Genomic DNA, 27,683 nt, shown 5'->3' on the forward strand with positions numbered 1-27,683 from the left:
AATATAAATTAATCTATAGATTAACTTGAGGAGGACTGACATCTTTACAATATCGAGTCTTCCAATTCATGAACACAATCTATTCTTCCATTGAAGGTTTTCCTAATCTACTCAACTCTCAATGCTCAACGGAGATGTCTTGCACATGTTCTGTTATCACACTTCCTCCGAGGTAGTTGATGTGTTGGATGCCATAATCATTTTTAAAATGATAACAGCAGGGGAAACTCTGTGTTGGAGCCTCCTCAAATCTCTAGCTTTGTCACTCCAGCCCCAGGCAGCTACGAAAAGCTTCGTTGGCTACTCTTTCCCCATTGACAACACTGCTCGGGCCAAACTTAGAGCATCCGCCCCCAGCCCACGACGACAAACAGCTCATCTCCAATGCTTCCTACTTCCAATTTCAGTCCATCTGTCTTATTGCTTTCATAGCTCTCTGATGTCTTTAAAAATAGGAGCTTCATAGCTTAACTGGCTGTTCTAGTTGCTGCAAAGGGGGGACTGGCTCCCTGCATCCTCCTGCATCCTTCCCAGAAAGCAAATTCTGGATCTCTGGATTTTAACTTATTGAGGACAGAGTCTCAACCCACAGGTTTTGTAGGACCCTGGGAATTCCCCTAGGAAAAGGAAAACACTTCTTGTGGTGGAATTTCTGTCATGAAAAGATTAAACATGTTTTCAAAGTGGGGAGCCTAAGGAGGGAGGGGAGGAAAGGGAAGGTGCCAAGGGGAGGAGGGAGTGGGGCAGTGCTGTCAGGAGGTCCCGGAAGGAAGGTGGGCACAGTGAAGGAGTCACTGGGGAGGGTGGTGTGGTCTCCCGGTTCTGCTGCCGGCTCTGTTGCTGACTGTCTCTGCCTCAATGTCCCCATCTGTACCACGAGGTGAGACAGATGGTCTCTGGGGCTCCCCAGAGTCTGAGTGAGCGAGGGCCCACCCACGGACAGGAGCTGGGATGGTTTGAGAGTGCCGGCTGTGGTGTAGCAAGCATCCATCAGTCACCTGCCAGGGGCCAAGCTCTGTGCCACTCCTGAGCAAACCAGGGACGGAGGAGGAAGCTCTGGCCCCTCTCAAATCTCCCATCCACTTGTGCTGACACAGCCAGGGTCACTGCACTAATCAGACAGGCCACATCCCCCTCTTCGTTCAGAAACACCACTCCCTACTGCCCCAAGGCCCCATAGTCGTCCACAGGACGTTCAAGGCCGTCACAATTTCCCCTCCTGCCCCGTTCACCCCCGTCCCCGCCCCTCCTCCCCCAGGCCCCATGCAGACTTTGGAGGCCTGCTTACTGCCCATGCGTCCACTGCTCCCTCCACCTGCACACCTGACCTGTGCCCCCTCTAGCTGTCAGACTCTTACTTATCCTTCAAGGTCCAACTCACCTGCCACCTCTTCCAGGAAGCCTGTGGGCACTGGAGACACAGGAGCAAACAAGATAGACAGAGTCTATCTGTCCCTCCAGAGGGTTTCTTGGTATGAGTCATTTGGCAGTTAGTGATTCATACCTTAGGCTGGGTTTCCAATCATTCGTGTAGTGACTTGGGTCTGAGCCCACTCGAGTACCAAGCACTGATTGTGCTGGGGCTGGGGCCAGGGGAACAGAGATGAACAAGTTGTCTCCCCTCATCTCCAACGCCTGGCCTGGTCTCTCCTTTATTATTAATTGAAGACCAAACTGCCACTCACAAGACGGGGTGACGCCCAGGCGATAGAGTGCTCAACACACACATAGAGATCTAAACTGAGCAGTGCTGAGATACCGCACGTCGGCGGCCAGGTGTTACTCCAGACACAGAGAAGCTCTTTTTCCTGAGGAAATGGAGCCTGGCAGGCGGCCATCCAGCCAAGCCACGGAAGGACGGCAAGCAGACGTCCGGTGGCTGGACTTGGCTGGAGGCCCTGTCCTCAGATATGTTCTTTGAGCTGTGCCCACCCCTGGCAAGGGCCAGAGCTGCCACCTGGGGATGTGGGGAGGTCTGCGGGAATGCCTGGTGCACAGGCGGAGACAGGGGAGGAAAGTCGGCAGCCGGTGGGGGGACCTGGGCTCAGGGAGTGCCACACAGGGGAGGAGATCTGAGGACAGGAGTCAGCTGAGTCCTGCTCTCCAGCCACAGGGAGGACGCTGGCTCACCAGTAACCAACGTCACAGGCAATTAGGGGTCCAAGGACAGGGTCCCAGTCCCAACACTGCCACTTGTGAGCAGGTAACCTTGAGCAAGTCCCTAACTTCCTCACCCATAAAGTGGAGGCAAGAAGCTGCTGATTCAGGTCAAGACAATGGATGTGAAAATGTTTGGTAAGAAACCTTGAGTGGTGAATGTCCCTATGCACCCCGCTGCCCCGCCTCACGCAGTCACACGTCGTCCACTTCCACCCGCCCAGGTCCACCCATCCAGCGGACATGGAGCCCCTGCATTCCTTCAGCTCCCTTGGAGCCCCCGCCTCCATTCTCCAAGAGCTAGGCAGGCGCAGCGTCTTGCAGCCCCCTCGCGGCCACATGGTGGCACTGTTGGAGCCTGGCGCCCAGACCCACGCAGCTGGCGGTCCACCTCGCAGAGGGGCCCAGGACAGCCCCCGGGGCTCAGACTCCCTCACTCACCCTGCTCCTGCCCCAGGATCAGGAGGGGGCGGCCTGGGTCCTGGTTGATTCGGGGTCACCCACGGGACACCAGCTCTCCCAGTGTGACTTTAAACGGAGGTTTTGGTGCCCTCCCTGCCTGCCACTGGGCTTGTCTGGACCCTCCCTGGTCCACCCAGGGGTCGCCCTAACTTGGGTCCAGGTGCAGGGAGCCTCATCTTCCTCCGTCCAGAACTCGCTGGGCTCCTTTTGCAATCCATCGTCTTCTCCGCAAGCCCTGAGCAGCCCGGAGATTCAGGAGGAGCCACTCAGGGGGTTCTGACTTGGCCACCACCAAGGGGAAGTAGTGAAATTGCTCTGACTGTGTGATTTCCATTTCTGATGTATAACCCCACTTGCCCTGCCGAGCCTCCGTCCGCATCTATGAAAATGGGGGGTGGGAGTCCCAGAGACCCCATACTCCACTCTCCACAGAGCTACAGCCTCAGGTCTCTGGGACCACCCCCCACTATCTTCACAGATGAGGACACAAGGCTTAGGAGGGCAGGTGCCACGCCAGGGTCACAGCGTGCACTGACAGTGGCAGAGCAGGGACCCCAGCCCAATTCTCCTGAAGGGGAGCCCTGCTCTGATCCAGGGCTGGGGAGACAGGGGAACCTCCGGGATGAGGAGCTCTCCCCTCCACACAGCCTCTCTGGGTCTCACACACAGACCCCGGCTAGGCAGGGCCCAAGGGTGGTGCCGCAGGGGCTGTGACCGCAGGGGCTGTGACCTCACTGCGGTCTTCAGCACAGGTTGAGCTGAAGAGGAGGGCGCTGGGGGCAGGAGGGAGGGACATAGCCAGGCTCCACTGAGTCTGGGGTCTTCTGGGAAACTGATGTCCAACGCTGGTGTCCCCTCTGACCGGCTGAGTCTGCCGTGGGAGGCCTTCTAGAAGTCTCCCCGTGCACTGCCTGGTCACAGGAAGGAGGCCCCGCCTCCGGGCCGCGGAGCGGGCGACCCGCTCGGACCTGTGGGGCTGAAGGCTGCGGACAGCAAGGTCTCCGGGGCGGGGGCGGCGGAGCCCCTCTGGGTCAGACTCGAGCTGGAGGTCAGCGCAGCCCTCGCGACACGCCCCGGACAGAGCCCCTCCCCTCCGGTGGTGTCTGCGGGGCGGGGCTGCCCTCACACCCCCCGCGTCCCCCTAGCGCCGCCTCCGCACGTGTCCCCACCCCGCCCCCCTCCCCCCTCCCCGCACCCTCTCAGCGGGAGCTGGGCCGCGGCCCATCGCAGGCACCAGCCCACAGCTGGAACCGATTACGCCCCCAGCGCCTCTTGGGACGTCTCGGCTAATAAGTGACCCTCTGTAAAGGTTCGGAATGAGTCAAGTTTATGCCGCTGCTGCTTTCCCGTTAGCGATGGCGCCGTGGATGCCCGGGGGAGCGGGAGGGAGAGCGGGGAAGGCCGAGGGCCAGAGTCCTTCCTGGAGCTGATGGCGCTGCGCTGGACCTGGGGTGGTTCTCGCCACCCCGCTGGGCCTCAGTTTCCCCGTGTGCAAATAAAGGGGTCAGGGCAGACAATCGCTGAGCCGCTTCCAGCTGCCTTTCCTCCCGGAAAGGAGAGGCTGTTGGTGGTCTTGGTCCCAGGTGCTTGCTTGGACCAGAGGGATAGCAGGCACATCCTCCTCTCCCCTGACCAGGGCTCTGCCCCCCCCGACCCCCCACTCCCCACCAGAAGGCTGCCCACTACCCAGCTGAGTAAGATTGAAGGGGGTCACCTGGGGGAATGTTGAGTGAAGGCACCTCCCCAAGACCCCCAGGGGACTCAAATTCAAACACCCAGGGGAGAACAAAGGCCCCGCTGGACCTGAAGGAGGGCAGGGTTCCCACTCCACCCACTCCCCAGGGAGTGGGGTTCCCTATGTGGCATTTGCTCAATGATTGCCCATTGCTGGACTGCTGTCAGGGATGAGAACCGGGCCTCACCAGGTGTCATGTAGGAGCCCGGGTCTTGGGGTGACTCTTGGCAGTCTGTCACTGGCCCAGAAGAGTGGTCAGTTGTTCTGGGGCAGGGGTGGGAGGTGGGGTCCTGGTGGAGGAGGAGGCCTCGTGTCCAGGGAGTATTCGAGGTGGATGTGGGAGGAAGATGCCAAGCTGGGGTCTCAGGAGGAGGGAACGGAGTGAGAGTGTACGGGGACAGTGGGATGGGGGGAGCAAGGGTGCGCCCAGTAAGCCCTCCCCCTGCCACCAGCCTGAGTCTGAGGGTCAGAGCCAGGTGGAGGAGTCTAGACCTGTATAGAGGGTCTTCAGAGAGAGCTGGGAGGAGAGGGGGACAGGCAGGTAGGAGGCTACGGGTGGTCATTCACCAGGACCCTAGGCTGGGAGAGAGATTTGGGGAGTCACAGGGTTGGGGAGCATGCTGTGGCTCTGAGGGACCACAGGGAGAGGGCTTCTGGGAAGCCAGAGGAGGAGAGGGTCTGGGCACGTGGAGACGAGTTTGAGAAGTCTGGGACTCTGTGGGGGGACGTGGCAGGAGGACTCTGGTTTGCCACCCTAAAGAGTCATTGGGAGGGGACATCCCAGTCACTCTTTAATATTTAATTCACTGCCTTAAAGTCAGCTATCCTAAATGCAGCAGGGCGGGTGGGCAACTGTGGACTGTCCTTCCTCCTGGGTGACATTGTCTCATCACGCCATCTCATATCCAGAGGTTTCCTGCTGGCTTGGAATGGGCCACCTCTGACCCCAGTGTTCACAGACCCCTGAGCATCCTCCCCACAATCAGCACCACAATTAGACCCAATAAGAAGTCCTCTACCAGGACCAGGGCCCTAGAGGGCACTCCCAGACCCTCCCCAAGCTGTGCCCTCCTCATGGAGCAAAGAATCCGGAGGGCCAAGCAGAGAGCCAGCTCGGAGCCCAAGACCCCCAAGTCCAGTCTCAGTTACCCAGGACTCTGGAATTTCCTGCCCACTTCCAGGCCTATTCAGACCTTTTCCATAATAGGTCAGCTGTCTGGACTGGCCAGGAAGGAGGGCTGTCCTCACTACCCTCCCACTGCCCCTCCCTCCGTTCTGCCTACCTTCTCCCCTGGCCACATGTGCCCCTCCCAGTGGACAGGGTGAAGCCCCTCGCAGCTGGCCTGGTTCTAAAGGGAGGTGGGTGGGTTGAGCCTCGGTCCTTCTGTCTGTGTCAGCCCCTCTCCTCACCATACTCTGTGCCTGCTGGGTGGGGTTCAGGGCCCTCCCCCAACCCCCACTGAGAAAACCATGAGATTGCCTGCTCCAGGTGGGCAGGAGGTTAGGGACCCTGTGGACCAGAGGCGAGGGCACCTGCCTCCCAGCACCCCTGGAGCGATGGACCTGTGATCATTCAGCCCAGCGCTCAGCCTGAGCCCCGCAGAGGGGGAGCAGGGCCAAAGGACAGGGCGTGGTGCCCACCTCAGCTGGGTCTTCTGGACAAGCTCTTCTCTACGTTTCCTCATAGCTGCTCAGAGCAGTGCTGGGGACAGGCAGGGCGCCATCCCACTTTACTGGTGGAGAAACCAAGGCACATGCCTTGGGTGACCTCAGCCTTGCCCAGTCCTCTCCAGAGTACTTTGCTGCCTCGGAGGAGCCCTGTGATAGCCCCCACTCACTCCAGTGGGCTCATATGAGGGTGCCTGGCAGCTGTCCAGGGGCCTGCCACCCCAGGTGTCTCTGGGTGGGTGTTTTTCAGAGGCTGGAGGACACCATCCTGAGCCCCATGGCCAGCAGAGAAGACCGAGCACTGACCATGCGTGGGGAAGGCTGGCGGGCTTCACCCACCCGCGTGCCTGCCCGCATCCGTGAGATCGTGGCCAGTAGCCTGGGCGAGGAGCCACCCCAAGGTGAAGGGAGGTGGGGATGGTGGGGGGAGGACACCAGGGGAGCCACAGAGTAGTCAACTGGAGCCCAGCTTCAGGGACCCAGGCCCCCCTCACTGTCCCAGGACCCAGCTGGCCCCTCCTGGCCTGTTGTCTTCCCGTTTATTGGGGCACAGAGCCATACCCTCCCACAGGGGTCGTGTGTCGATACATCACCCTTACCACTAGGCACAGGGGCCGTCTCGAGCCAGCGCTGCATTTCTGTTTGTGACACATTAATGACCACCAGTCTTGATTTCATCCGTATTTATTTTTTCATTAGATGAGTGAAAATCCTGGGGTTGACACTCAGGAAGCACAGATGCTAAGCAGCCCGCCCCCCCAAGAGCTTTGCCCCCATCCTTCACCCAGCCCAAAGGCCCGCTCACCGTGCACTCCTGATTGTCACGCTTTGCAGCCAAGGAACTGGCTCCAAGGCTGCTTCCCTGCGCCAGGCCATCAAGCCGGTCAGACTGCCTGGCCTCGGTGTGTGCTCGTCTGAGGCGCTGAGGACAGGGTGCTGTGGCCGAGGGAAGGGCCCTAGGTCTGGCCACCCAGGCTGACCCCAGTGCTGCACCTGCAGGGGTGCAGGAGCCACCGGCCGCCTCGGCCAGCATGCAGGAGGAGAACGAGCTCCTGCAGGAGGAGTTGTCCCGGCTGGAGGACCTGCTGGCCCAGGCGGGCGCCGAGCGGGACGAGCTGGCCAGCAGATATTATGCCGTCAGCGAGCGGGTAAGTGTGCGCAGTGGGCACAAGGCAAGCCCGAGGGTGGCCGCCTGGCCTGGAGTGAGGTGGTCACTTGTTGGGACTGGCTGTCGTGTCAGTGGAACCATCAGCGGGTCTTAGGACGTAGACTGACAGTGCGTCAGCCACCGCACATCCAAACCCTGTGCAACAGATGGGGAAACTGAGGCTGGAGGTGGGAAGGTCAGAGCTGGACAGGTGTCCAGGCCTCCCCACCCCTCACAGCCCCCCCAGGTCTCATAGCCCAGCATAGGCATTGCCTTGTGCCTGCCTGCTGGGAGCCCTGTGGGGGCGGCCCCGTCCGTCCTGGCCCGGCGTGAGCGCAGCACCAGCACTCAGCCAGTACCTGGCAAGGGAGGAGGCAGCAAACTGGGAGGAAGTGACCCCGCGGGGGTCTTGCTGAGGAATTGGCCCCAGCGCTCAGCCAGAGCCTGTAGAGAATTAGCTCTGTCCGCAGCCCCCACCCCTCCCCGACCGCGAGGCCTCCCAGATCTCAGAGGACAGCTGTGACCGTGGCCCTTGGGTCCTCGATCCCTGGTCCCCTGGGCAGCCACAGTGCCTTGCAGGGTGACTGGCAAGCTGCAGCAAGAGGCCTGTTTGGTGATCAAGTGTGAGGCTTGGGAGGGCCTCCCATTGTATAGGTGGGGAAACTGAGGCAGAAAAGTGAAGGCACTTGCTAGACCAGAGCCTCTTTCACATGTCAGACACTCCAAAACATGCCAGCTTCTGAGGCAGGACTGGGGTGGGGCGGGGGGCCCTGGCACATAGTGTTGGGTGCTCAGAGCCCCTGCTGAGTCTGGCCCAGTTCCCACGCCTCTGTCCTCAGACCCCCCCGTTGCTCTACGTGGCAGGACAGATGATCCCACTTTCCAGATGAGGAAACTGAGGCTCAGAGAGGGCCAGAGTTGTCCAGGGCCATGCTGCCATTATTGGGGCTGAGACCTGAACCAGGTCTGGCCCTTCCTGCAGTGTGACCACTGACCAGTGCTAAACGCCTGAGGGCCCCTCACTGGCCTCATCTTCTCTAGGGTCCTGAGGGCTTCCTAGGGTAAGCGGCATCACGAGCCCCACAGAGGTACCCTCTGCCCCGACCCCCTCACCGTAAACATCCATTCTCATCGTCCCCTCCACCTCCCATGAGCCTCCTAAGGCAGGACCACAAGGGGAGGGTCCTCCTCATCTCGGTTGATCAGGGCCTGGAGCACATCAGTGAGCTCGCCTGCCCTCGCTGGGCCTCTGCGGCTGCGGGCCTGGCCATGGGGGTGGGGTCTTCCTAGCACAGGGTGGGGAGATGTTGGGAAGGGGCCCAGGGGAATAGAAGCCGCAGAAACCCTGCGGAAGGATTAGTAAGCTCGTGAGTCAGATCTGAACTTGCGGACCTGGCAGCTCAGCGCACACGCCGGGCTCCCGCAGACGTCTCAGTGCACTCTTGTGCAGGTGCCAGAAGGGGCTGGGCCTCCTCCATCCCCCCAAGCAGCAGGGCAGGGCCAGGGCGGGGTGGAGGTCAGGATGGCCGGCGTGACTGTTTCATGGGCATCTCCATCCCAGGTGGCACTCCCAGCCCCCGCCCCCGCCCCCCTGATCCAGCTGGGCCCTCGGCCCCTCCTCTCTCATCCTGCTGGTAGCTGAGGAGGGGCCACTCACCTCCCCACACACATGGCCTGGTCACACCACAGGTGTGGCCTCCAGGCTCTCCTGTCCTTCCCGCATCTCAACCCCCCAGTAACCTGTCTACTGGGCCTGAGTCCCCCTCCCCGGACACCCCAGAGCGTCTGCCCTGGGTCAGCACACCTGGGCAGGGCCCCCCTGCACCCTCTTTTCCCCTTGGAGACCCAGGGACCCCATCTGCTTAGGCTCCAGCAGGGAGCAGGGAAGGATATAGGCTCCGGGGAAGGCCTGGCGTGGTATGGATGGCTCCTCCCCTCCAGGCCAGCCTGGGGGCTGCAGGCCTGGGTCACAGTGGGTGTGGCCCCCACGCACCTGCTGGGTAAGGCTCTGGGAGCAGACAGATGTGAGCATGGGCAGGAGGAGGAGCAGAAGGGGTGGGCCCCCACACGTGCTCACTCTCACGAGGGTGACCCCAGGCCTGCTCTGTAACTCAGCCATCCTACCCCTTATATGGCCCACCCAGACCCTGGAGGCCCCCACCTCAGCCGGCCGTGGGCACCTGGCACAGGGGCTGGGTACGGACGGCCACCCCTCTGACCCACCGTGGGGAGGGGCCTGAGCTTCTCCAGACCCAGCCCGACCCTGGGGGAGCCCTCTCTCCCACCCCAGGAGGGGTTGGTGCCAAAGCAGTCCAGCCCGGGGGGCTGGGGAGTAGCCGGCCAGGTGGGCTAACGCTCCTCTCCAGCTGCAGGCCAGGCTGCAGACCACAGAGGCTCGGCTGCGGAGGGCAGAGCTGGAGCACAGCGTGGACCTAGAGGAGGCCCTCGGCCGTCTGGAGGCCGCCGAGCAGAGGTGAGGCCGGGCAGGCCCAGCAGTCAGGGCTGCAGGGAGCTCGGCCAGCACCCCTCGAGGCAGGAGACCCCACTGTGCTTGAGGCTGTTGGCCAACCTCTTCCCAAAGTGACTCTATGTTAAACTTGCCTGTAGGAGTCGGGGGCCAGGCTCTGTGGGGCAGGGGAAGGGGGCCTGAGCGGGGGAGGGGTGCGGGTTCCGCAGGGGTGAGGGTCTCCCTGGCCCTGCTCTCCCAGCTGTGCCCCCACAGGAGGCTGCTGAGGCTGGTGCCCTGGCTGGTCCTGCAGGCGGGTCGCCCGAGCTGACCCCAGCCCTGGCGACCCAGCCAGTCCTGGGTGCCCATGGTGCTGCCCTCACTCTCCTTCTTCACACCCGCCCTGACTCCCAGGCCCCTCTGGCTTCAAGCCCCTCTGATGTTGTGGTCAGGGGCGCGTTTGGTCACGTGCAGCTCAGCACCCCCAGTGCTAACCCCAGCCCCCAGAGGGAGCCCCAGCGCCCCCAAGCCCTGGGAACGCAGTCCTCAGAAGGGAAGGGTATCTCTCCATGCTCCCACCAGGGGGGGGTTGAGCCCCCAAGCCCAGCTCCATCTCCAGACCAGGGGGAGGTTAAGCCATTCGTGGAAAACTTCCCATACTTGGTTCACCCTCAGGGACTCTGGAGAAGGAGGAAAAGTGCTGAGGAGCATTTTGAAAACGAGTTTTAAGGGGGGAAATAGCCTAAGTGGAGGCTGATGCCCAAGGAGCAAAGAGGAACAGAGAATGCCCTGTTGTGACCTGGCAGCCGGGCTGGGAGGTGCTGGCTCTTGCAGGGTCAGTCCCCCCAACCTGGCAGGCTTGGGTTCCCTGACTGCAGCCACATGCAGGCCTGCCACTGGTGGAGAAAGGCCCCAGGGTCACAGGCGGGGCTGCCCCCTCCACGGGGCACGCCAGACTCTCTCTCCCCACCACCCTGCCCCGCTGCAGGGACGGTGCCTCCCTCCCGGCCCTGGTACCCTTGGCTGGTGCTCCCAAGCCTTGCCCCTCTTGCTTGTCTCGCGGTTCACCTCTGCACCCCGGGATTGAGGAGCCAGCCACAGTTGTGGGGGCAGGACCAGAAGGAGAGCACAGAGGGGGAAGGTTTGGGGGACCATCGGGGCCCCATTGCAGGTGGTCCGTGCTGCTTAGGGGCAGTGCAGGGGGCTGCACACCTGAGCTGGGGTCGACTGGGCCCAGGAGGTTTGGGGCCTGGGTCTCTGAGTGCCCCTCTAGGGAGAGGCCACCCACCCACGGCCACATACTGTGGTTTCTGCCTGTCCAGGAGCACAGGCCTCTCCCAGGTGAACACTTTGCTGCGGGAACAGCTGGAGCACATGAAGAAGGCCAATGACACGCTGGCCGAGGAGCTGGCCAGGACGACGGGCAGCATGCTCCACCTGCGGGGCGAGCTGGAGCTGAGGGAGGCACAGCGATGGACTGAGAGAGAGGTGCTCCCCACCTTTCGCCCATTGGTGGGGGCGCTTGTTTTGGTGCCTGTGGCAGGGTTGGGGGGGAGCCAGCAGGGACCAGGAGAGGATGAATGGCTTCAGCTGTGGCTCCTCCTGTGGCAAGGCCACTGGCCTCCTGCTGCACCTTGTCCCCCACTCAGCCGGCTGTGGGGTGGGGGACACCAGAGTGGGGTGACCCCCGCCTTGAGAGAAGGAGGGCAGGACCCTGAGGCCAGACTTGGCAAGCGAATGGGGTCACAGGGCGGGTCCTGGCTCAGCGTGGCCCACCTTGCTGTTGAGCAGAAAGGAGGCCCCCGCAGGCCTGACTCCTGGCCTCAGAGGGGTCGGAGCACAGCGCTCCAGCCTCAGTCCTGTGGGAGGAAAATGTCCAGGCGTTCATGCCTCTGTTCCCATCTGTCACTGGATGTGGCCCCCTGACAGGGGTGTGGCCTGGGCAAGGCAGCTCTCTGCAGCTGAGGCGGTCCCTGAAGGGCCTGAAGGTGTCCCCATGGCCCTCCTCGTGTCCTTCACAGGCGCCGTTGGCAGGACTTCTCTCCAGACACTGCCTGGAGAATGGCTGCCTCCTGGTGGAAGCAGAAGCCTGAGGTGGTCCCCAGGTGCCTGGGCCTCGGGCCGGCCCCACAGACATCCCTCAGACAAGCCCACCTCGGAGGGCCGTCCCTGCGCTTCCCACACAGGGCAGCCACCTGGGCCCCCTCAGGCCCTCGGGGCAAAGCTGTCCTGCAGGAGGACTTGACCCCACTGCCCCGAGCCCCTCCACAGCTGTCCTTCCTGTCAGGAGCTGTGTGGACCCTCTGTTGCCACCACCACCCTGCATGGGGAGAGCAGGGCACCAGACAAGCCAACTAAGGCTGCCCTTACACAGTGTCACCAGAGTGCCATGTCTGTCATCACAGGGGGTCACTAACAGCAGGGCTTCCAGCATGAGATCACGCCCCACACCCCTGCCTGGTCCACATCTTCCCACGGCTAGGCTTGTGATGCTGTGGGAAACAGATGCCCTGGAGGACAGGTCCCTAGAACTCAGTTTGGCATTGGTTTATTAAGGGTCTTTATTTCCCCCTCGTTCTTGAAAACGATTCTCGCTGGTTGTAGGTGTTTCCTCTCAGCACTTTAAAGATCCCCTTTCTCTGTGTTCTGGCTCCATCGTTTCTGCTGAGAAGTGGGCTTCCAGGGCCTTTGATTCTGACCGGCTCCTCGTAAAGGTAATCTGTCTTCCCGCTCTGGTGCTTTACGGCCTCCGCTTTGACCTTGGTGTTCTACAGTTCTCCATGATGTTTCTGTGTGGAGGTTTCCTTTTGTGCGTCCTGCTCAGGATCCATCAGGATTCCGTGGCCTTCACTATTGGTGGAGAGTAGCCGTTACCTCTTGGAGTATCGCCTGTGCTTGCTCTCTCTGCTCTCCATGCGTTAGCCATTCTACGCTCTCTCCCACGCTTCTTAGCCTCTCATACTTTCTTTCTTTTTATCACTCTGGCCTATACTCTAGACAATTTCTTCAAATCTACCTTCCTGATCATCAGTTTTCTTTTCTGGTGTCCCAGCTCTGTTAAACCAGCCCACTTGGCTTGAATTCCAGATATTGTATTTTTCATCTTTAAGCATTCTGGTTGATTTATTTCCAAATATCTTACTCTTAACTCATATTTCCAAGCCTCTCATTTATGTTAAAAAAAACAGCTGTTATTTTGTAGTCTGTGTCTGCTGTTCTAATATCTGAAGTTCTTCAAAGCCTGGTGCCACTGTCTCTGCTGGCTCTTGACCGTGGTGCTTTGTTTCCTTGTGTCTTTAGTGATTTGTTAATTTTTTTAACTAAAAGGTGTTTATCTTACTTGGAATTTTGTGAAAATTCTTTGAAACTTGGAATGAATGTGATATCTTCCAGAAAGGATTTTCATTTCTTCAGACAGGTGCCTGGGGGCTCTAACAGTCCTTGAGGCCACATTGAACTAAATTTTCAGCTTGAGTTTTTTTTGAAACCACCCAGGTTTTGTGAATTCGGGCTGAAAATTCCATAGGTTAACTTGTGGTCTCAAATCCACAGGGAAAATGTTTTTCCTTCCTGTCTTAGTCCATCTGGGCTGCCATAACATAGATTGGGGGGCTTATAAATAACAGACATTTATTTCTTACAGTTCTGGAGGCTGGAAATCCAAAATCAGGGTGCCAGCCTGTTCAGTGTCTGGTGAGGGCTGGCTGCCTGGATCATGGATGGCACCTTCTCGCTGTGTCCTCACCTGGAAGGGGCTAGGGAGCTCTCTGGGGTCTCTTTTATAAGGGCACTAACCCCATTCATAAGGGCTCCATCCTTGTGACCTAATCACCTCCCAAAGGCCCCATCTTCTAATACCATCACTGTGAGTGTTAGGTTTCAACATATGACTTTTGGGGGACACAAACATCCTCTGTTGCATCTCCTTACAGTGTCCTGCAGGCAGGGGTGTGTGTGTGTGTATGGGTGCGTGTGTGTGTGCACGTGTGTTCTAGTTCACTCACCTCCAGCACACCTTACTTAGAGTCCAGCTTTGGGGTACCACTTCTGTGTGTGAGTAGACACTCCCTTTGGGTGGGCCCTGGGCTTTTCTCTCTGTCTGCTGAGCCTTTGTGGTCAAGGAAACGTGGTCAAGTTGCTCAGTTAGGCGAGCAGTTGCCTGTGTTCCTCTCGAGTCCCTGACTTCACTGGTTCCTGGCCTGCGTGTTCGTTACCTTGTTGGCCAGCCCAGTGCTGCATTCAAGAAGTTGAGAGGTCGGGACCCAGCCCTGATGGCCTAGTGGTTAAAGTTCAGTGTGCTCTGCTTCGGTGGCCTGGGTTCTGTTCTCAGTCGCAGAACCACACCACTTGTCTGTCAGTAGCCATGCTGTGGCAGCAGCTCACATAGAAAAGCTAAAAGAATTTACAACTATACATAACTATGTACTAAGGCTTTGCGGGGGGAAAGGGAAGAAAGAAAAGGAGGAAGATTGGCAGTAGATGTTAGCTTAGGGCGAATCTCCCTCTAAAAAAAAAAAATTACGAAGTTGTGAAGTCTGCATCATAACATATGTAACCTTATGGCTGGTCCTGGCTCTGCTCCTCGTGTTCCCAGGAAGAGCATCCAGTCCCTGCTCCTGGACGATCACCATTGGGGTGGGGAGAGGTGCAGCTAATGCAGGTGTACCAAGGCCTCTGGCACCAGGCACAAAGGGGCCTTCCCTGCAGGTGTACAGCAGTGTTACCAGACTCAAGGTGGGGCTCAGATGTGCACTCAGGGGGATCAGCAAAGGCTTCATGAGGGAAGAGGTGGGTGTGTTTGTCTTGAGGAATAGGCAGAACGTGAATGCATTCTATCGGAAAGCAAGGTCGAAGGGCATTGGGCGGGGCTGTAACAGGCGGGAGCCTACGGAAAGCACTGGGCCTGTTGGTGAGCCCTCTGGGGGTCCCTGAGGTCAGCATTCAGGACTCAGCCGAGCAGGGACTGGGGAGGTGGTGTGGAGACACAGGACCTCCTGGACTTCAGCTTAGTTCCCTGCAAGGCCGGCACCACTGACCACACATGGCTCCATCCCACTGCTGCCCCACCTCTCCACTCCACAGCCCCCCGAACGCACACGCGCACAGTCCTGCAGTGGCCCCGCCCCCCCAGTACAACCCTAATTCGCTCTGCCTTGTCTCAGGGACAGCTCCCTCACCTGCCCCCCGTGAGCTTGAGTGGTTCGAGTGGTAGAGGCTTCTGTCTCCTCCACACCTTCAAGGGCCAGGCCCCACCCTGATTTCTTAGGAGCTCTCTGAGAGTAGGAGCTGCTCTCTTGGTGCTCGAGGGGCCAGAGCTCAGTGCTGCAGAACGGCCTGTTGCCCCAGCAGGGAGATGGGGCTGAGTGGGTCCTGCTTCGGGGCAGGAGCTGGGTGTGGTCACCTCCCCGGGTCCTCCAGGGTGGGGTGGGGGTGATTGAAGCACTGCCCCCTGTGGGGGATTTGCATTATTCTGGAAGATGAGTTTGTGGGACACAGGGGCTGCAGGACCTGGGACATGGTGCAGCGTCCCCTCTTGCCCCCGTTAAGCCTGCCTAGCATGGCGTCTGGAGGAGGGAGTTGTGGGGAGAGTGAATGGGACCGCAGGGCTCCACTCACCTCCCAGCGCCTGGGCCTCTGCCTGAAGTGGACACGAGCCTGTTGCTTTCAGACCCCACATGCGCACTCGGGGAAGTCCCGGCGCCTCCTGCTCCTACGGATGCAGGTCACAGCACTCCGCGCACACCTGGCTGAGCTGCGTGCAGCCACTGAGGGGTGAGTGCCAGCCACCCCGCCTCCCGAGAACCCGGCAAGGGATCCATCAGGGCGAGGGAGGAGGGGCATCTGACAGGTCCCTCCAGGCTCCTCCTGTGGGTGCAGCAGCTCTGCACAAGCCCCCACCAGCCCTATCTGGACCTTGCCTGGCCCGTGGGAGTGGTGGAGAAGGCAGGAGAGGTGGACAGTGGGGAGAGGGACAAATGGACAGAGTCAAGCAGGCAGAGGTGCAGGGAGGAGGGCGGGCCAGTCAGGGGGACACTACAGGAGGGGAGGAACTACACAGATGAAGCTTCCGGGTCCCTCTGGTCTTTGCCAGGCGCCTCACACGCAGGGTCCTGGGGTCACCCTGATAGCCATGAGGTACATGTCAGCACCCCACTTACACACAAAGAAACTGAGGCTCAGAGGGTCAACGTCCTGCTCAAGGACAGCCTGTCCTTTCCAGCCTGACCGAGCCCCTGCTCACCCCTGCCCAGCTGTGACATGGGGACAATTGATGCCACGTGGCAGGACTTCTCCTGAGGATGGCAGGGGAAGGGGTCCACTGCGGGCAGAGAGCAGGGCTGACCTGCCCAGACCCTGCCTCTCCCAGCCCGGCTCGGAGCCTCCCGGGCCCAGAGCCCACCACCCGTCCTGAGGCTCAGCTGCCGGTGCCGCCCTTGTCTCCCAGGGCTCTCGCTGACATGCGAGCGGACGCGGCCAGGACGGCCCGGCGCCTGCACACGGCCTGCCGGAACCTCGACTCCAACCTGCGGCTGTCGGCCAGCAGCGCGGCTGGCGCCCTGGAGCAGCAGGCCCTGCAGGGCGCACGGCTGGAGCGGCAGCTGCGGGACAAGGTGCGGGAGATGCTGCAGCTGCAGGGCCGCTGGGACACGGAGAAGGTGGCGCTCCAGGCCAGGTGGGCACCAGGGTCTGGCAGGTCCTCGAGGGTGGAGGTCAGAGGGGAAGGGGCACCCCCACGCTCCCTGTCTGCCGAGCAGCTGCGGGTTCCTAGATGCGCCCATCCCTCACATGCAGTTTTGCGTCCTGATTTTCACCCAAAATTCTGACTCCAGGGCCCCTCCCCTGATGCCGCACACAGTTGGTAATCACTCTCCCAGCAGCTGCACAACGTGGGCCCAGATCTCCTTGACCAGTCCCCTGGAGGCCACAGTTAGGTCTCCCCAACTCGGAGGGTTTCAGTGACCACTGCAGTGGACACACTTGGGCCATTTCCTTGTGGCCAGTTCCCAGGGTGGAATCTTCAGCCCTGAGATCACAAGTGTCCTTCCAGGGGCGGGCGCTTATTTTGAGGTACGTCATTTTAGAAGCTGAGGCAGGCAGAGGGGCCCAGGCTGTCCTGGTGCGAATGAGACCAGGGACCCCTCTGGGTCCGTGAGCCTCAGAGTAAGCGTGGAAGGCTCTAGACACAACCCACGTCGGGGATCAGAAGTCTTCTGAGCGCAGCTTCAGCAGGAAATGGGGAGACAGACCCCCAGTGGAGGCCTAACCTGCCGCCACGGGGTGTGATTCTGCAGAACCTGGGGGTCCGGGCCTCACTTGGCCACAGACACCTGCCCGGCTGCCAGGGTCAAGCCCACTCTGCCCTCAGGGCCCAGTGGAACACACCCCAGCCCAGCCCCAAAGGAACACCATGATGGGGTCCAGGGGTGCTGGACAGCCCAGTGCAGCCTGCTGGGGCAGTACCCTGGGGTCTGGGGCCACGGGAAAGGAGACCTGGGTGTCACGGGGGAGCCAGGGGTCTTTGAGAAGAAGGCGGCTCCTGGGAAGGAAGGGACAGTAACATCACTCATTGTTAGGGTTATGGTGACAGAGGTTTTCCAGACAGAGGGAGCAGCCTGGGCAAAGGCCCTGAGGTGAGTGTTGCATCTGCCATGCCACAAGGACAGGACAGGGCCTCGGGGAACCACTGGATGTGAGAGTGGAGAGCTGAGTCAGGGTCATGGTGGGGGCCTTGAATACTGAACTCAGAGTCTGCACTCTGCTCCGGAGACAGTGGGAGCCGTGGAAGGCTCTAGAGCAGGAGAGAGGCGTCTGATCAGACCAGGGACTAAGGCCCGCTCAGACAGAGGTGGCCAATGCCAGCGGGCCAGCCTCACCACAGGAGACGTCTGACAGAGCCAGGGCGTCTCCGGGCCACCCGTGCTCTGGGCTCTGTTCTCTGCGCTGACGACCCTGCCCCCACTCCGCCCCCGCCCCGCCCCAACCCCTGACTTTCCTCCAGACTCTCCGAGCAGACGCTGCTGGTGGAGAAGCTCACAGAGCAAAACTCGAAGAAGGAGAGAAGCATCTCTTCCCTCAAAATGGACGTTCAGAACCTGGTGCGTGGGGCTGGAAGGCGGTGACCCTGCGGTGGGGGGCATCTGTCTGCCTCACTGAGGAGTCTGCCCTGGCCACAGGAGTCTGGGCGCAGCGGAGGCCGGCTGCCAGTGGACGCCCTGAAGGATGAAGTGGAATCCCTGCAGCACGTTTTGAGCAGCATCACTAAGGTTCAGGCCCATCTTGGGTCCTTCCTGTGGTAAAGCAGCAGATGGGTTGCAGGTCCTGATGGTTCCAGCTGACCCGTGAGAGCCTGGAGCTCTCTCCCCTCCATCCCTTCCTCTCTGCACCCTAAAGGTGGCCCAGGCGGACGTGGGGTGCCCAGAACTGGCATGGAGCAGCAGCACTGAAGGCGGGGAGGCGCGGGACCGACTGAGGAGACCCCCACGCACCGCGTCCCCCCACCGGAGCATGTCCCCGCCATGGGCTCGCTCCCCAGCTGCCCTGGACCCCGCACTGCTGGCCGTGCAGGCAGCCATTCAGAGGCGGCAGCAGCGGGAGCAGGTGGGTAGCCGCGCCCACGGGGGCACCAGAGGCAAAGATGTGCCCTGGTCCCCACTGGGGGCAAAGCAATGAAACCTGCCAGGCTGAAAGGTGCCATTACAGGGCCTGCCCGTGTCTCACCAAGGTGGGCTGACCACTGGGTCTCCCTGGGGCCTGCCCCTGAGCCCCACAGCCCCAGGGAGGGGCCTCTGGTCTTAAGTGCATCCTTTCTGCGGGAGTCTGTGGTCAAAGGCCTGTCCAGGCCAGAGAGAGCTCACCTTACACCCCCACACCCCCACACCCAGGAGCTGCGCCTGCAGCTGGAGTCCTCCCAGGTGGTGGCGGCCGGGCTCCGGGAGCAGCTGTTGGAGAGCCAGCGGGAGCTGCGGGCCTCACGGAGGCTCCTGCAGGAGCGGGCACAGGAGCAGGCGCGGGAGTGCGAGGACCTCCTGGGCAAGCTAGAGGCGCAGAGCCGAGAGGCGCAGCACTGCAGGGCGACCAGCGAGCTCTTGGGAAGGTGATGGGGAGGGCTGGGCCAGGCAGGTTGGGGCCGGGCAGGGGCTGGGCTGGGCCGGCAGTCCCAGTGCTTCCCCCCTAAGGCCTTCCAGCAGGAGGGGAGAGGGCCAGCTCCCAGATAGAAACCCCTCCCAGCAAGGCCACCTCCCCTCGGCCCCCTGCCTGCCCTAAATGGGCCTCCTTTGCCCTTATCTGGACCCATCTGGGCAGTGTCTGCCCAGGACTCACCTTCCCAAAGTCCAGACTGGGCATGTGCCGGCCCCTCGGCCTGCATCACACGCTCTCCTCCCAGGAGCAGGTTGTGCTGCCTCCACCTCCTGCCTGGCTCCCAGGACTCCTCCCTGGGTCTTACCCCTCCTTCAGAAATGGCCCATAAATCCCCAATTCCCCTCCCTCGCCATCCATTGGGGTGCCCAGCGTGCCTCCCTGGCGTGTCCTGTGGATCTAGTGGCCTGTGGTGCAGTTGGCCATGAGGCTCTCTGGATGCTTCTATGTACATCTTACCGCCCTGGGGTTGTTGGGAGTTGGGGGGCATGTGACAAGATTCCCCAAGATTTTTTTTTTTAAACAGTTTTATTTATTTATTTATTTATTTATTTATTTATTTATTTATTTATGAGAAAGATCAGCCCTGAGCTAACATCCATGCTAATCTTCCTCTTTTTGCTGAGGAAGACTGGCTCTGAGCTAACATCTATTGCCAATCCTCGTCCTTTTTTTTCCCCCCAAAGCCCCAGTAGATGGTCGTATGTCATAGTTGCACATCTTTCTAGTTGCTGTATGTGGGACGTGGCCTCAGCATGGCTGGAGAAGCGGTGTGTCGGTGCGCGCCTGGGATCCAAACCCGGGCCGCCAGTAGCAGAGCGCGCGCACTTAACCGCTAAGCCACGGGGCCAGCCTCCACCAAGATTTATAGTCCTGAATGAGCGGCTCGGTGGGGCTTCCCAAATCCACACACTGCCTGAGCCGGAACGTGGGAAGCGGGCAGTGTGGTCTGGGTGTGCGTGGGGCGCTCAGGGAGGTTTCCTGCGGGAGCGGAGAGAGGAGCAGGTGCAGCACGCTCGCCATGCTCCCCCTCGCTCACTCCTGGGGGTCGGGCCTATAGCCCCCTTCAGGATGGCTCCTTCTCTCTGGGTGGCCTGACAGTGAGCTCAGGGCTGGGACAGGAGCTCCAAGGGAAAACTGGTCCCAGTCCTGCCTTGAGAGGTGCACAGGGAGGGGCAGAGAGGCAAGCTGGTCAGCTCCGCCTGGCACAGGGGCCTGGGAACGGAGGAGCCAGGAAGGGCCCCTGGAGGACAGAGCCTGTGAAGAAGGTGTATGCAGGGTGAGGCGGGCAGGGGCCACACCACCACACCAAGGGGTGGAGGGCAGTGGGGACCAGTGGGGACCTATAAGCAGGGGCACCTCCTTCAAACCTATGGCTGGAAGGACTAGTCCGGCTGCTGTGGTCCAAAGTGGGCCCCTTGGCACCGGGGATGGGGGGAATCCAAGCGGCATTCAGGAAGTGGGGTCCCAGGTTTCAGGGGCCAGGGCCAGAGGGGGAGCAACTGAGATCTAGCTTCCTGGCTGGTGGGGGACATGCAGAGAGGGCTCGGGACTGGGTCAGCCATTCGGCACGGCTTTGCATGAGGGTGCTGGATCTCAAGGGTCCGGGGCCCTGTCAGGACAAGGTGAGCAGCTCAGGCAGATGTGGAGCCAGGCGGGTGCCGGGCAGGGAGGTGTCCTTTCCTTCCCCTGAGTTCTGCAAGGATTGGCTGAGCTTGGCCTGCAGGTGGCAGAGAGCTGAGCTCAGGGCTCACCAAGGAGCAAGACCCTCAAGTGCTTTAGGGGCTTCTGCAGCGCCTCAGGGAGGGAGACAAGGCCTCTAGTGGTCACCCTGCCTCAGCTGGCCGGCCTGGGGCTCAAGGTGGTTGCATCTTCCTCGTCTCTCCATGTGCTACCCTGAGATCCTGCCCCAAGTGGCCTCCACAGCCTGGCGCCCACTCTGCCCTGCCCACCCTGCCGGGGAGGAGCCTCGAATATGCCCAGTGAGGGTCTGTCGGCTCCCCTTCCCCTGATGCACATGCCGGGGCTGCTGCAACTTCTGCCTCCCCTGCTCCCAGGGAGAAGAAGGCTCTGGAGTCAGTAGTGGAGGAGCTGCGAGGGAAGGCGGATGCTTCAGGCATGGAGAAGCAGAGGCTGGAGGCCATGAACACTGAGCTGCAGAGAAGCCTCCTGCTGTGGGCAGAGCAGAAGGAAGAGCTGGTCCAGCAGGGCCAGCGGGGCCAGAGGGAGCTGGAGACAAGGTGGGCTGAGCAGAGGGGCTGTGTGCAGTGCGGGGCCTGCCTCTGCCACCCGGGGGCTGTCATGCCCCCTCTCGCGGCCTCAGTGTCCTCATCCACTGGTGGGACAGTCTCGTCTCAGGGGGTGGGTGGTGCCTGATGGGACAGCAGGGGTAAAGGGCTCTCCCGGCTCCTCCAGGCTGGGCCATCACCCCCACACCCAGATACCCGCTCCAACGTCTGGCCTGATGCTTGTCCCCAGGCAAATCCACCGGCCCACGCCCAGCGAGGGGGTGTCCTCCCAGCATGTGCGCACACACGCACACACACTCCTCGCCCTGGAGTGTCGACTGAGGCTCCCACCCCACCCCACCCCGAGCCCAGAAACGGGCTGGGTTCGGATGCCACCCCCTCAGACTCACCAACTTCCCAGCCCTCCAGGCTGTCCCCATGCTCCTTTGGGCTCCCTGGGCTTGGAGGGAGGTGGAGGCGATGGCCCTGCCCTCTAGGTCCTGTGAGGGGTCCCCCATCTCTCCCTGAGGAGACCTCACGTCCTCTGCCCTCTGGTTTCCGGGCCTCAGTCAAGGGCGGCTGGAGCAGCTGGAGGAGAAGGTCTCGGGGCTCAAGAAGGAGCTGGTGTCGGCCCGGGAGGCGCTGAACGCAGCACGGCTGCAGAGGGACCTTTTGGAAAGCGAGAGGGAGGGTCTGCGTGCCGCCCTGGCCCGGGTAGGCCCCCGTGCCTCTCTCTCTCACTGTCTGCCCAGCCCGCCTCCCTCCTACTTACCTCTCTCCTCACCCGCCTGGCCCTCAGTCCATCCCCAGAGCTCCAAAGTCACCAATGGCCTCCTCGGTCACAACCAGTAGACACTGGCCATCTCCCCAACCACTGGCCACACCTGATTCTCAATGGTCTCTCCCTCGGCCGCCCTGTCACCTCTCCTAGCTGCAGCCCTAGTACTCAGGGGGCCACCATCTTCCCCAGAGGCCTTCCCACCATGGGACTCCTTCCACCCCGTTCCACACAGAGCTCCAGCTTGCACACCTCCACGACTTGGGGCTCACTCCCTCTCTGGCACCAACAGCTCTGCCCATGAATCTGAAAGTCCCTCCCTGGCGTTCCCCCTTGGGGTGACCGCTGTCCTCCCTCCCTGCCCTAGGCCGAGTCCAGCAACACTGACCTGGAACTGCTTGTGACCCGGCTGAAGTCAGAGGGGGTGGAGCAAAGGGACTCTCTGGCCAAGATGGCCACCCTGATGGAGGGGCTGGCTCAGGACAAAGGCGCCCTGAACCACCTGGTCCTGCAGGTGAGACGAGGGCCCGGGTGGGTGGACCTTGCCCTGAGCCTCACTTCCCCCAGGGGTCTGTGAGGCTTGTTCCCAGCGCTGGGTCTCCGAGCCCTGGCCCCTCCTTTCAGCCATCCTCCACCCCATCTTTTCCTTTCCTGGACTGTGAGCAGGTGTAGGGGTCAGAGGCCCACAGTAGGGGTCAGAGGCCCACAGAGGGACAAGGGAGCCTGACAGACCCTGGCCAGGCCTGAGGGAGGGGAAGCCATACCCACACCAGGGCAGGCCAGGGCAGCAGTGGTCAGCCCATGGAGGCCGAAGGCGCATGGTGCGTGGGCCTGGATGCAGACCCTTCCCGGCCCCCTGCTGGCAGCTGGAGCAGGAGCGGGACCAGCTGCGGGAGCAGCAGAAGGCTCTGGAGCGAGAGCGAGCAGGTGCCCAGGAGCAGCTGGCACAGGCGGAGCAGCAGCTGGAGCTCGTGCAGGCTGAGCGACGGGGCCTGCAGCAGGACTGCGGGCGCCTGGAGGAGCAGCTGGAGCAGCTGGAGGGGCAGGCGGCCCGGCTCCAGCGCGAGAGGGCCCAGCTGCAGGAGGAGGTGGGCCAGGTGAGGGGTCCACAGGGTTCCCGGCCCCCGGCCCCCGGCCGGCAGGGCCGCCCCAGCCTCTCTGGAGTGTGGACAGGTCACACATCACCTTGAGAAGTCACTCTGGCTCAGGATGTCAGCACCAGGCTTGCTAACTGACCAGGCTAATTTGGAGCCGGCTTCCCAGTGGTGAGGGGTGGGGGGTCAAGGAGGAGGGACACGCAGAGAAGAACGTTCGCATCAGGCCCGTCCCTGACATCCAGGGGCCGAGTTCTGATCCTCATCACCCAGTGATTTCCGCACACTTGGGGGTGAAGGGTAAAGGTAAACCACACTCCTTTGTCTGATTTCTCTCCTTCCTGGACTACATCTCCACAGCTGGACTCCCCACTTACTCATTCACTCGTGTATTCACGCATTCGCTCCCAAATCTTCTACGGACAGAGATTTTTCTGTTGAGGAGGACAGACTCAGTGGGGAGTGATGCTGAAGTAGTTTTGCTTTTTTCTGATCTCAGCCTCATTGGTCCACACGGACACCCTGTCCCTGCAGACTTGGGCCCCCAGCGGCATTCGGACTCCATGGCCCCTGTCGCTTTCAGGACTCAGTACAGCCTCTTTTAGTTTCTCAGACTCGTCTATTTTCTCTTTTTTTAATCGAAGTATGATTTCCATGCGGTAAGCCAGTGTACTGCTCGATGACAATCGTATGCACCTGTGTAGGTACCACTGCCATCAAGATGCAGAGCCTCTCCACCAGCCCAGAAGTTTCCCTGTGCCCCTCCAGTCACCAGCAGCCCCAGGCAGCCTCTGCTCTGATGGGTACCACCATGGACAGATTTTGCCAGTTTTAGAACTTCTTGTAAATGGAGTCACAGAGTACAGGCTCTTTTGTGTCCAGCGTCTGCCTCTCAGCATGATGCCTTCAAGTGTCATCCATGTTGTTAGGTATACCAAGAGCTTATTCTTCTTGACTGCACAGTAATATTCCACTGAATGAATAAACACATTCACTTACCCATTCATCTGCTGCTGGACGTCTGGGTTGTTTCTAGTTTGGGGCTATAATGGACAAGACTGCGATGACCATTTGTGCACAAGTTACGTACACATACAGTCATGCCTTGCTTAACGACAGGGATACGTTCTCAGAAACATCTGGTTGGGCGATTTCATCATCATGGGAACATCACAGAGTGTACTTACACGAACCTTCATGGTAGAGCCCACTACACACCTAGGCTCACGGTACTACCATCGTGTGTGCGGTCGTCGTTGATCGAAACGTTGTTATACGGTACAGGACTGTATGCTCGTTTCTCTTGAGTAAATACTTAGGGGTGAAATTGTGGAGTCCTTGGGTAAGTGTGTGTTGAATTTTGTGAGAAACTGTCAAGCATTTTTCTGAAGTGGTTGTGTCATTTCCCTCTACCACTGGCAGTAGACACTTCCAGCTGCTCCTGGCCTTGTCAACATTTGGTATCATCCGCTTTTATTTGTAGCTGTTCTGTGTGTGTGAAGTTATATACCATTGTGGTTTTAATTTGCATTTCCCTGATAACAAATGATGTCAAACACCTTTTCATGTGCTTAGTGGATAGTCACATACCTTATTTTGTCAAGTGTCTTTTCAAGTCTTTCACCCATTTTTTTGTTGGGTTCCATATTTTGGTTGTGGATGTGTAGGAGTCCTTCATATATCCTGGATACAAGTACTTTGTCAGGTAGAGGTACATCTCTTGTTTTCCTCAAGTTCATGACTGGCCTGTACATTTTCTTAATGGTATTTTTAATGGACAGAAAATTTTAACTCTGGCAAAGTCCAATTTACTAAATTCCTAAAAAATTTATGGCTAGTATTTTCTAGGTCCTGCCTGAGAACTTTTTGCCTAGCCCAAGGATAAGGAAATATCCTCCTGTGTTTTCCTCTAGCCCCTACATTTAGCTCTATGATCCGTTTCAAGTTGATTTCTGTGAAGTGGTTCTCAGAGTGTGTTCCCCAGACCAGCAGCACCAGCATCCCCTGGGGACTTGCTAGAAATGCAGATTCTCAGCCCACACAAACATGCGGAACCAGACTCGGTGGGCAGGGCCCAAAAACCTGGATTTTAATTAGCCCCACAGGTGATTCTGATGCACACTGAAGTGAGAGAGCCACAAGTGTATGGTATGAAGTAGAAACTGAAGTCCATTACTTTTCATACTAATGTACAGTTGTTCCAGCACCACTTTTTGAAAAGACTCTCCTTTCCCCTTTGAATTACCTTGGCAACTTGTTGAAAACAAATTGATCATGTGTGTGCATATGTGTGCACAGATCATATTGTTGATCTGTGCAAATCAATCTGTTTGTTCATCTTTTCATCAAAACCACACTGTCTCCATTACTGTAGCTTTTTAGTAAGTCTGGAAATTAGGGAGTGGGAGTCATCCAATCTTCTTCTTCTTTTTTAAGATTGTTTCAGCTGTTCTAAATCCTTTGTGTATCCATATGCACATTAGAATCAGCTTGTCAGTTTCTGCCCCCCAAAAAAGCCTGCTAAAACTTTGATTGGGAGTGTGTTGAATTTATAGATCAACTTGAGGAGACTGAACATCTTACCTATATTGAGTCTTCCATCCATGAATATGGTATATCTCTCTGTTTCTTTCTTTACTTAATTCCTCTCAGCTCTGTTTTATAGTTTAGGTCAAGTTCCCAGCCTGTTAGCCAAGGCTTTATCCTGGGCTGCTGAGGCTCTGGGCCCTGTGCTAATTAGAAGCTGGCAGACACTTCAAAAGGAAATCTGCAGTAGAATGTCAGGATCCCTTGACTACATCTCAGTTATCCAGCCCCCTGGGGTTTTGGCTGCCTTGGTATCTCTAAGGCCTTCACGTAGATATGTTGGAGGTGCATTGTACAGCTATTCTAGCTACTCTAGGTGGGAGGGTTGGTCTCCACAGTATACTTCACCATTATCAGAAGCAGAAAGTTCTGGTCTTTATGTTTGAAGAATATTTTCACTACGTATAGAATACTAATATAGCTATTATTTTCCTTCAGCATTTTAATGAATTCATTCCACTGTCCTCTGGCTCTCATTGTTGCTATTTGAAAGTCAAACGTCAGTCTTATTGTTGCTCAATTAAAGGTAATGTGTTGTTTTTTACCTCTGACTTTTAAAGATACTTTTCTTTGTCTTTGGTATTCAGAAACTTTACTAAGATATATCTATGTGACATTTTCTTTGTATTTATTATTTTGGGGGGTTATGGCTCATTTTAAATCTGATATATTTTATCAAATTTGGAAAATTCTTATCCAGTGTCTGCTCAAATATTCTCTCTCCTCTCCTTCTGAAACTCTAATTATACATATGTTGGACCTTTTTACCTCGTCTGTGTGTCTATTACACGCTTTTCTGTATTTTCCATCCTTTTTTCTCTTCATGATTTAGTCTGAATACATTCTTTTGTTTATCTTCCAGATTATTGGTCTCCTATTGTGTCTAATCTGCCATTGAACCCATATATTTATTCATTTTGATTATTGTGTTTTTAAATTATATTGTTTATATTTAGTTCCTAGTTCTATTGTGAAATTCTACATCTTGCCATTCATCTTCTTGAACATTTCATCACAGCTATTTTAAAGTCTGTGTCTGATAACTCCAATGTCTGGATAGCCAAGGGAGTAAGAAGGCAGCTGTGTTTATTTTGTGTTCTTATATGTGGTTTTGCCATATAATCTTTTTCCTAATATGCCTGCTAATGTTGATTAAATGCCAAATATCATATATAAAAAATATGGAAATAATTTGAGGATCTTGATGATGCTGTTCTTCTTCTAGAGAGGATTACTTTTGATTCTGGCAGGCAGTGAAGGTAAATGATGACCATAATTCATGATTGAGGTCGCTCAGACCTGAGCTTCAGTTTTTATGAAGGACGGTCTAGTTCTGATTCACCACTACTCTTAGCGAAGTCCTTCTGTGAATACAACTAGAAACCTGGGGTGTTTATCAGGAGCCCTCTGCTATGATGGCTCTGAACTTGAGTTTTTTTACCCCTAAGGCCAGAGTACTGCCAGAAGCTCTCCTTGACTTCTCAATTTATCAGCCAAAACTTCTAAGTCAGCAAATGCTCTAAGAGGAGAAGAGACACCGAATGGTGGCTCATTCTTCTATTTCCCTTCTCTGCATGGTCTTGGCTCCTTCGGTCCCAGCTGTCTTGGCAGCTCTCTGAGGCCTTATACAGATTCTGGTGATATATTTTTCTACATTTCTGTGATGTTCTTGGTGGAAGTGTTGGTCTGCAACAGTCTGGTCTTCTGTTACCTTCTGTTGCCATTCTATGCAATGTTTCCTGCCCTCGGGACACTTGTGGCCCAACCAAGGTTACCATTTAGACTGGCAGCTGGCTCCTCCCTGGAAGTGCTCAGCCCAGGAACTCCTCCATCATAGTTACAGCAGTAGAGGTCCCCTCTACTGTGAAAACACACACGTGCTTCTGAGGTCCGATATGTCTTAGATCCACTCTCCTCCTCCACATCATTCTGCATGAGATCGCTTCTTTTGAAGTCCCTCTTTTCCCTTAAGAGGCCCCTCCTCAACCTCCCACTCACTGTCTCTTTCTCTGCTGGACTCATCTCTTCCCCACCATCCTTTAGGTCACATGCAAGAAACAAGCCCTGGAGGAGCAGCTGGCCCAGAGCCTGCAGGACCGGGAGGCCCAGAGGGACACTCTCCAGAGGGCCCTGCAAGAGAAGGAGGCTTTGTGTGAGCAGCGGACTCAGCTGCTGGCCCAGCAGGAGGCCCTGGAGAGGCAGGGCTGGCTCACGGCTGAGGAGGCAGCTGATCTGAGGTACCCA

At 58.2% G+C, this 27,683-nt stretch overlaps 1 protein-coding gene across 1 annotated transcript in view; it reads left to right on the plus strand.

The window, feature by feature from the left end:
• The window catches only part of CROCC2 (ciliary rootlet coiled-coil, rootletin family member 2), a 72,749-nt gene that overhangs the window by 5,885 nt on the left and 39,181 nt on the right, over positions 1–27,683 (plus strand). Inside the window, 18 exon segments of the mRNA XM_058533501.1 lie at positions 6,273–6,423; positions 7,022–7,170; positions 9,536–9,642; positions 10,938–11,103; positions 15,284–15,387; positions 16,061–16,288; positions 17,615–17,711; positions 17,790–17,879; positions 18,007–18,223; positions 18,226–18,371; positions 18,373–18,408; positions 18,410–18,487; positions 18,489–18,709; positions 20,811–20,993; positions 21,551–21,695; positions 22,127–22,273; positions 22,626–22,856; positions 27,483–27,676. Of these exon segments, the coding sequence (XP_058389484.1) occupies positions 6,273–6,423; positions 7,022–7,170; positions 9,536–9,642; positions 10,938–11,103; positions 15,284–15,387; positions 16,061–16,288; positions 17,615–17,711; positions 17,790–17,879; positions 18,007–18,223; positions 18,226–18,371; positions 18,373–18,408; positions 18,410–18,487; positions 18,489–18,709; positions 20,811–20,993; positions 21,551–21,695; positions 22,127–22,273; positions 22,626–22,856; positions 27,483–27,676 (2,690 nt within the window).

This window comes from Diceros bicornis, chromosome 37 (assembly GCF_020826845.1).
Source record: "Diceros bicornis minor isolate mBicDic1 chromosome 37, mDicBic1.mat.cur, whole genome shotgun sequence".
In the NCBI taxonomy this organism is placed as follows: Eukaryota; Metazoa; Chordata; class Mammalia; order Perissodactyla; family Rhinocerotidae; genus Diceros; species Diceros bicornis.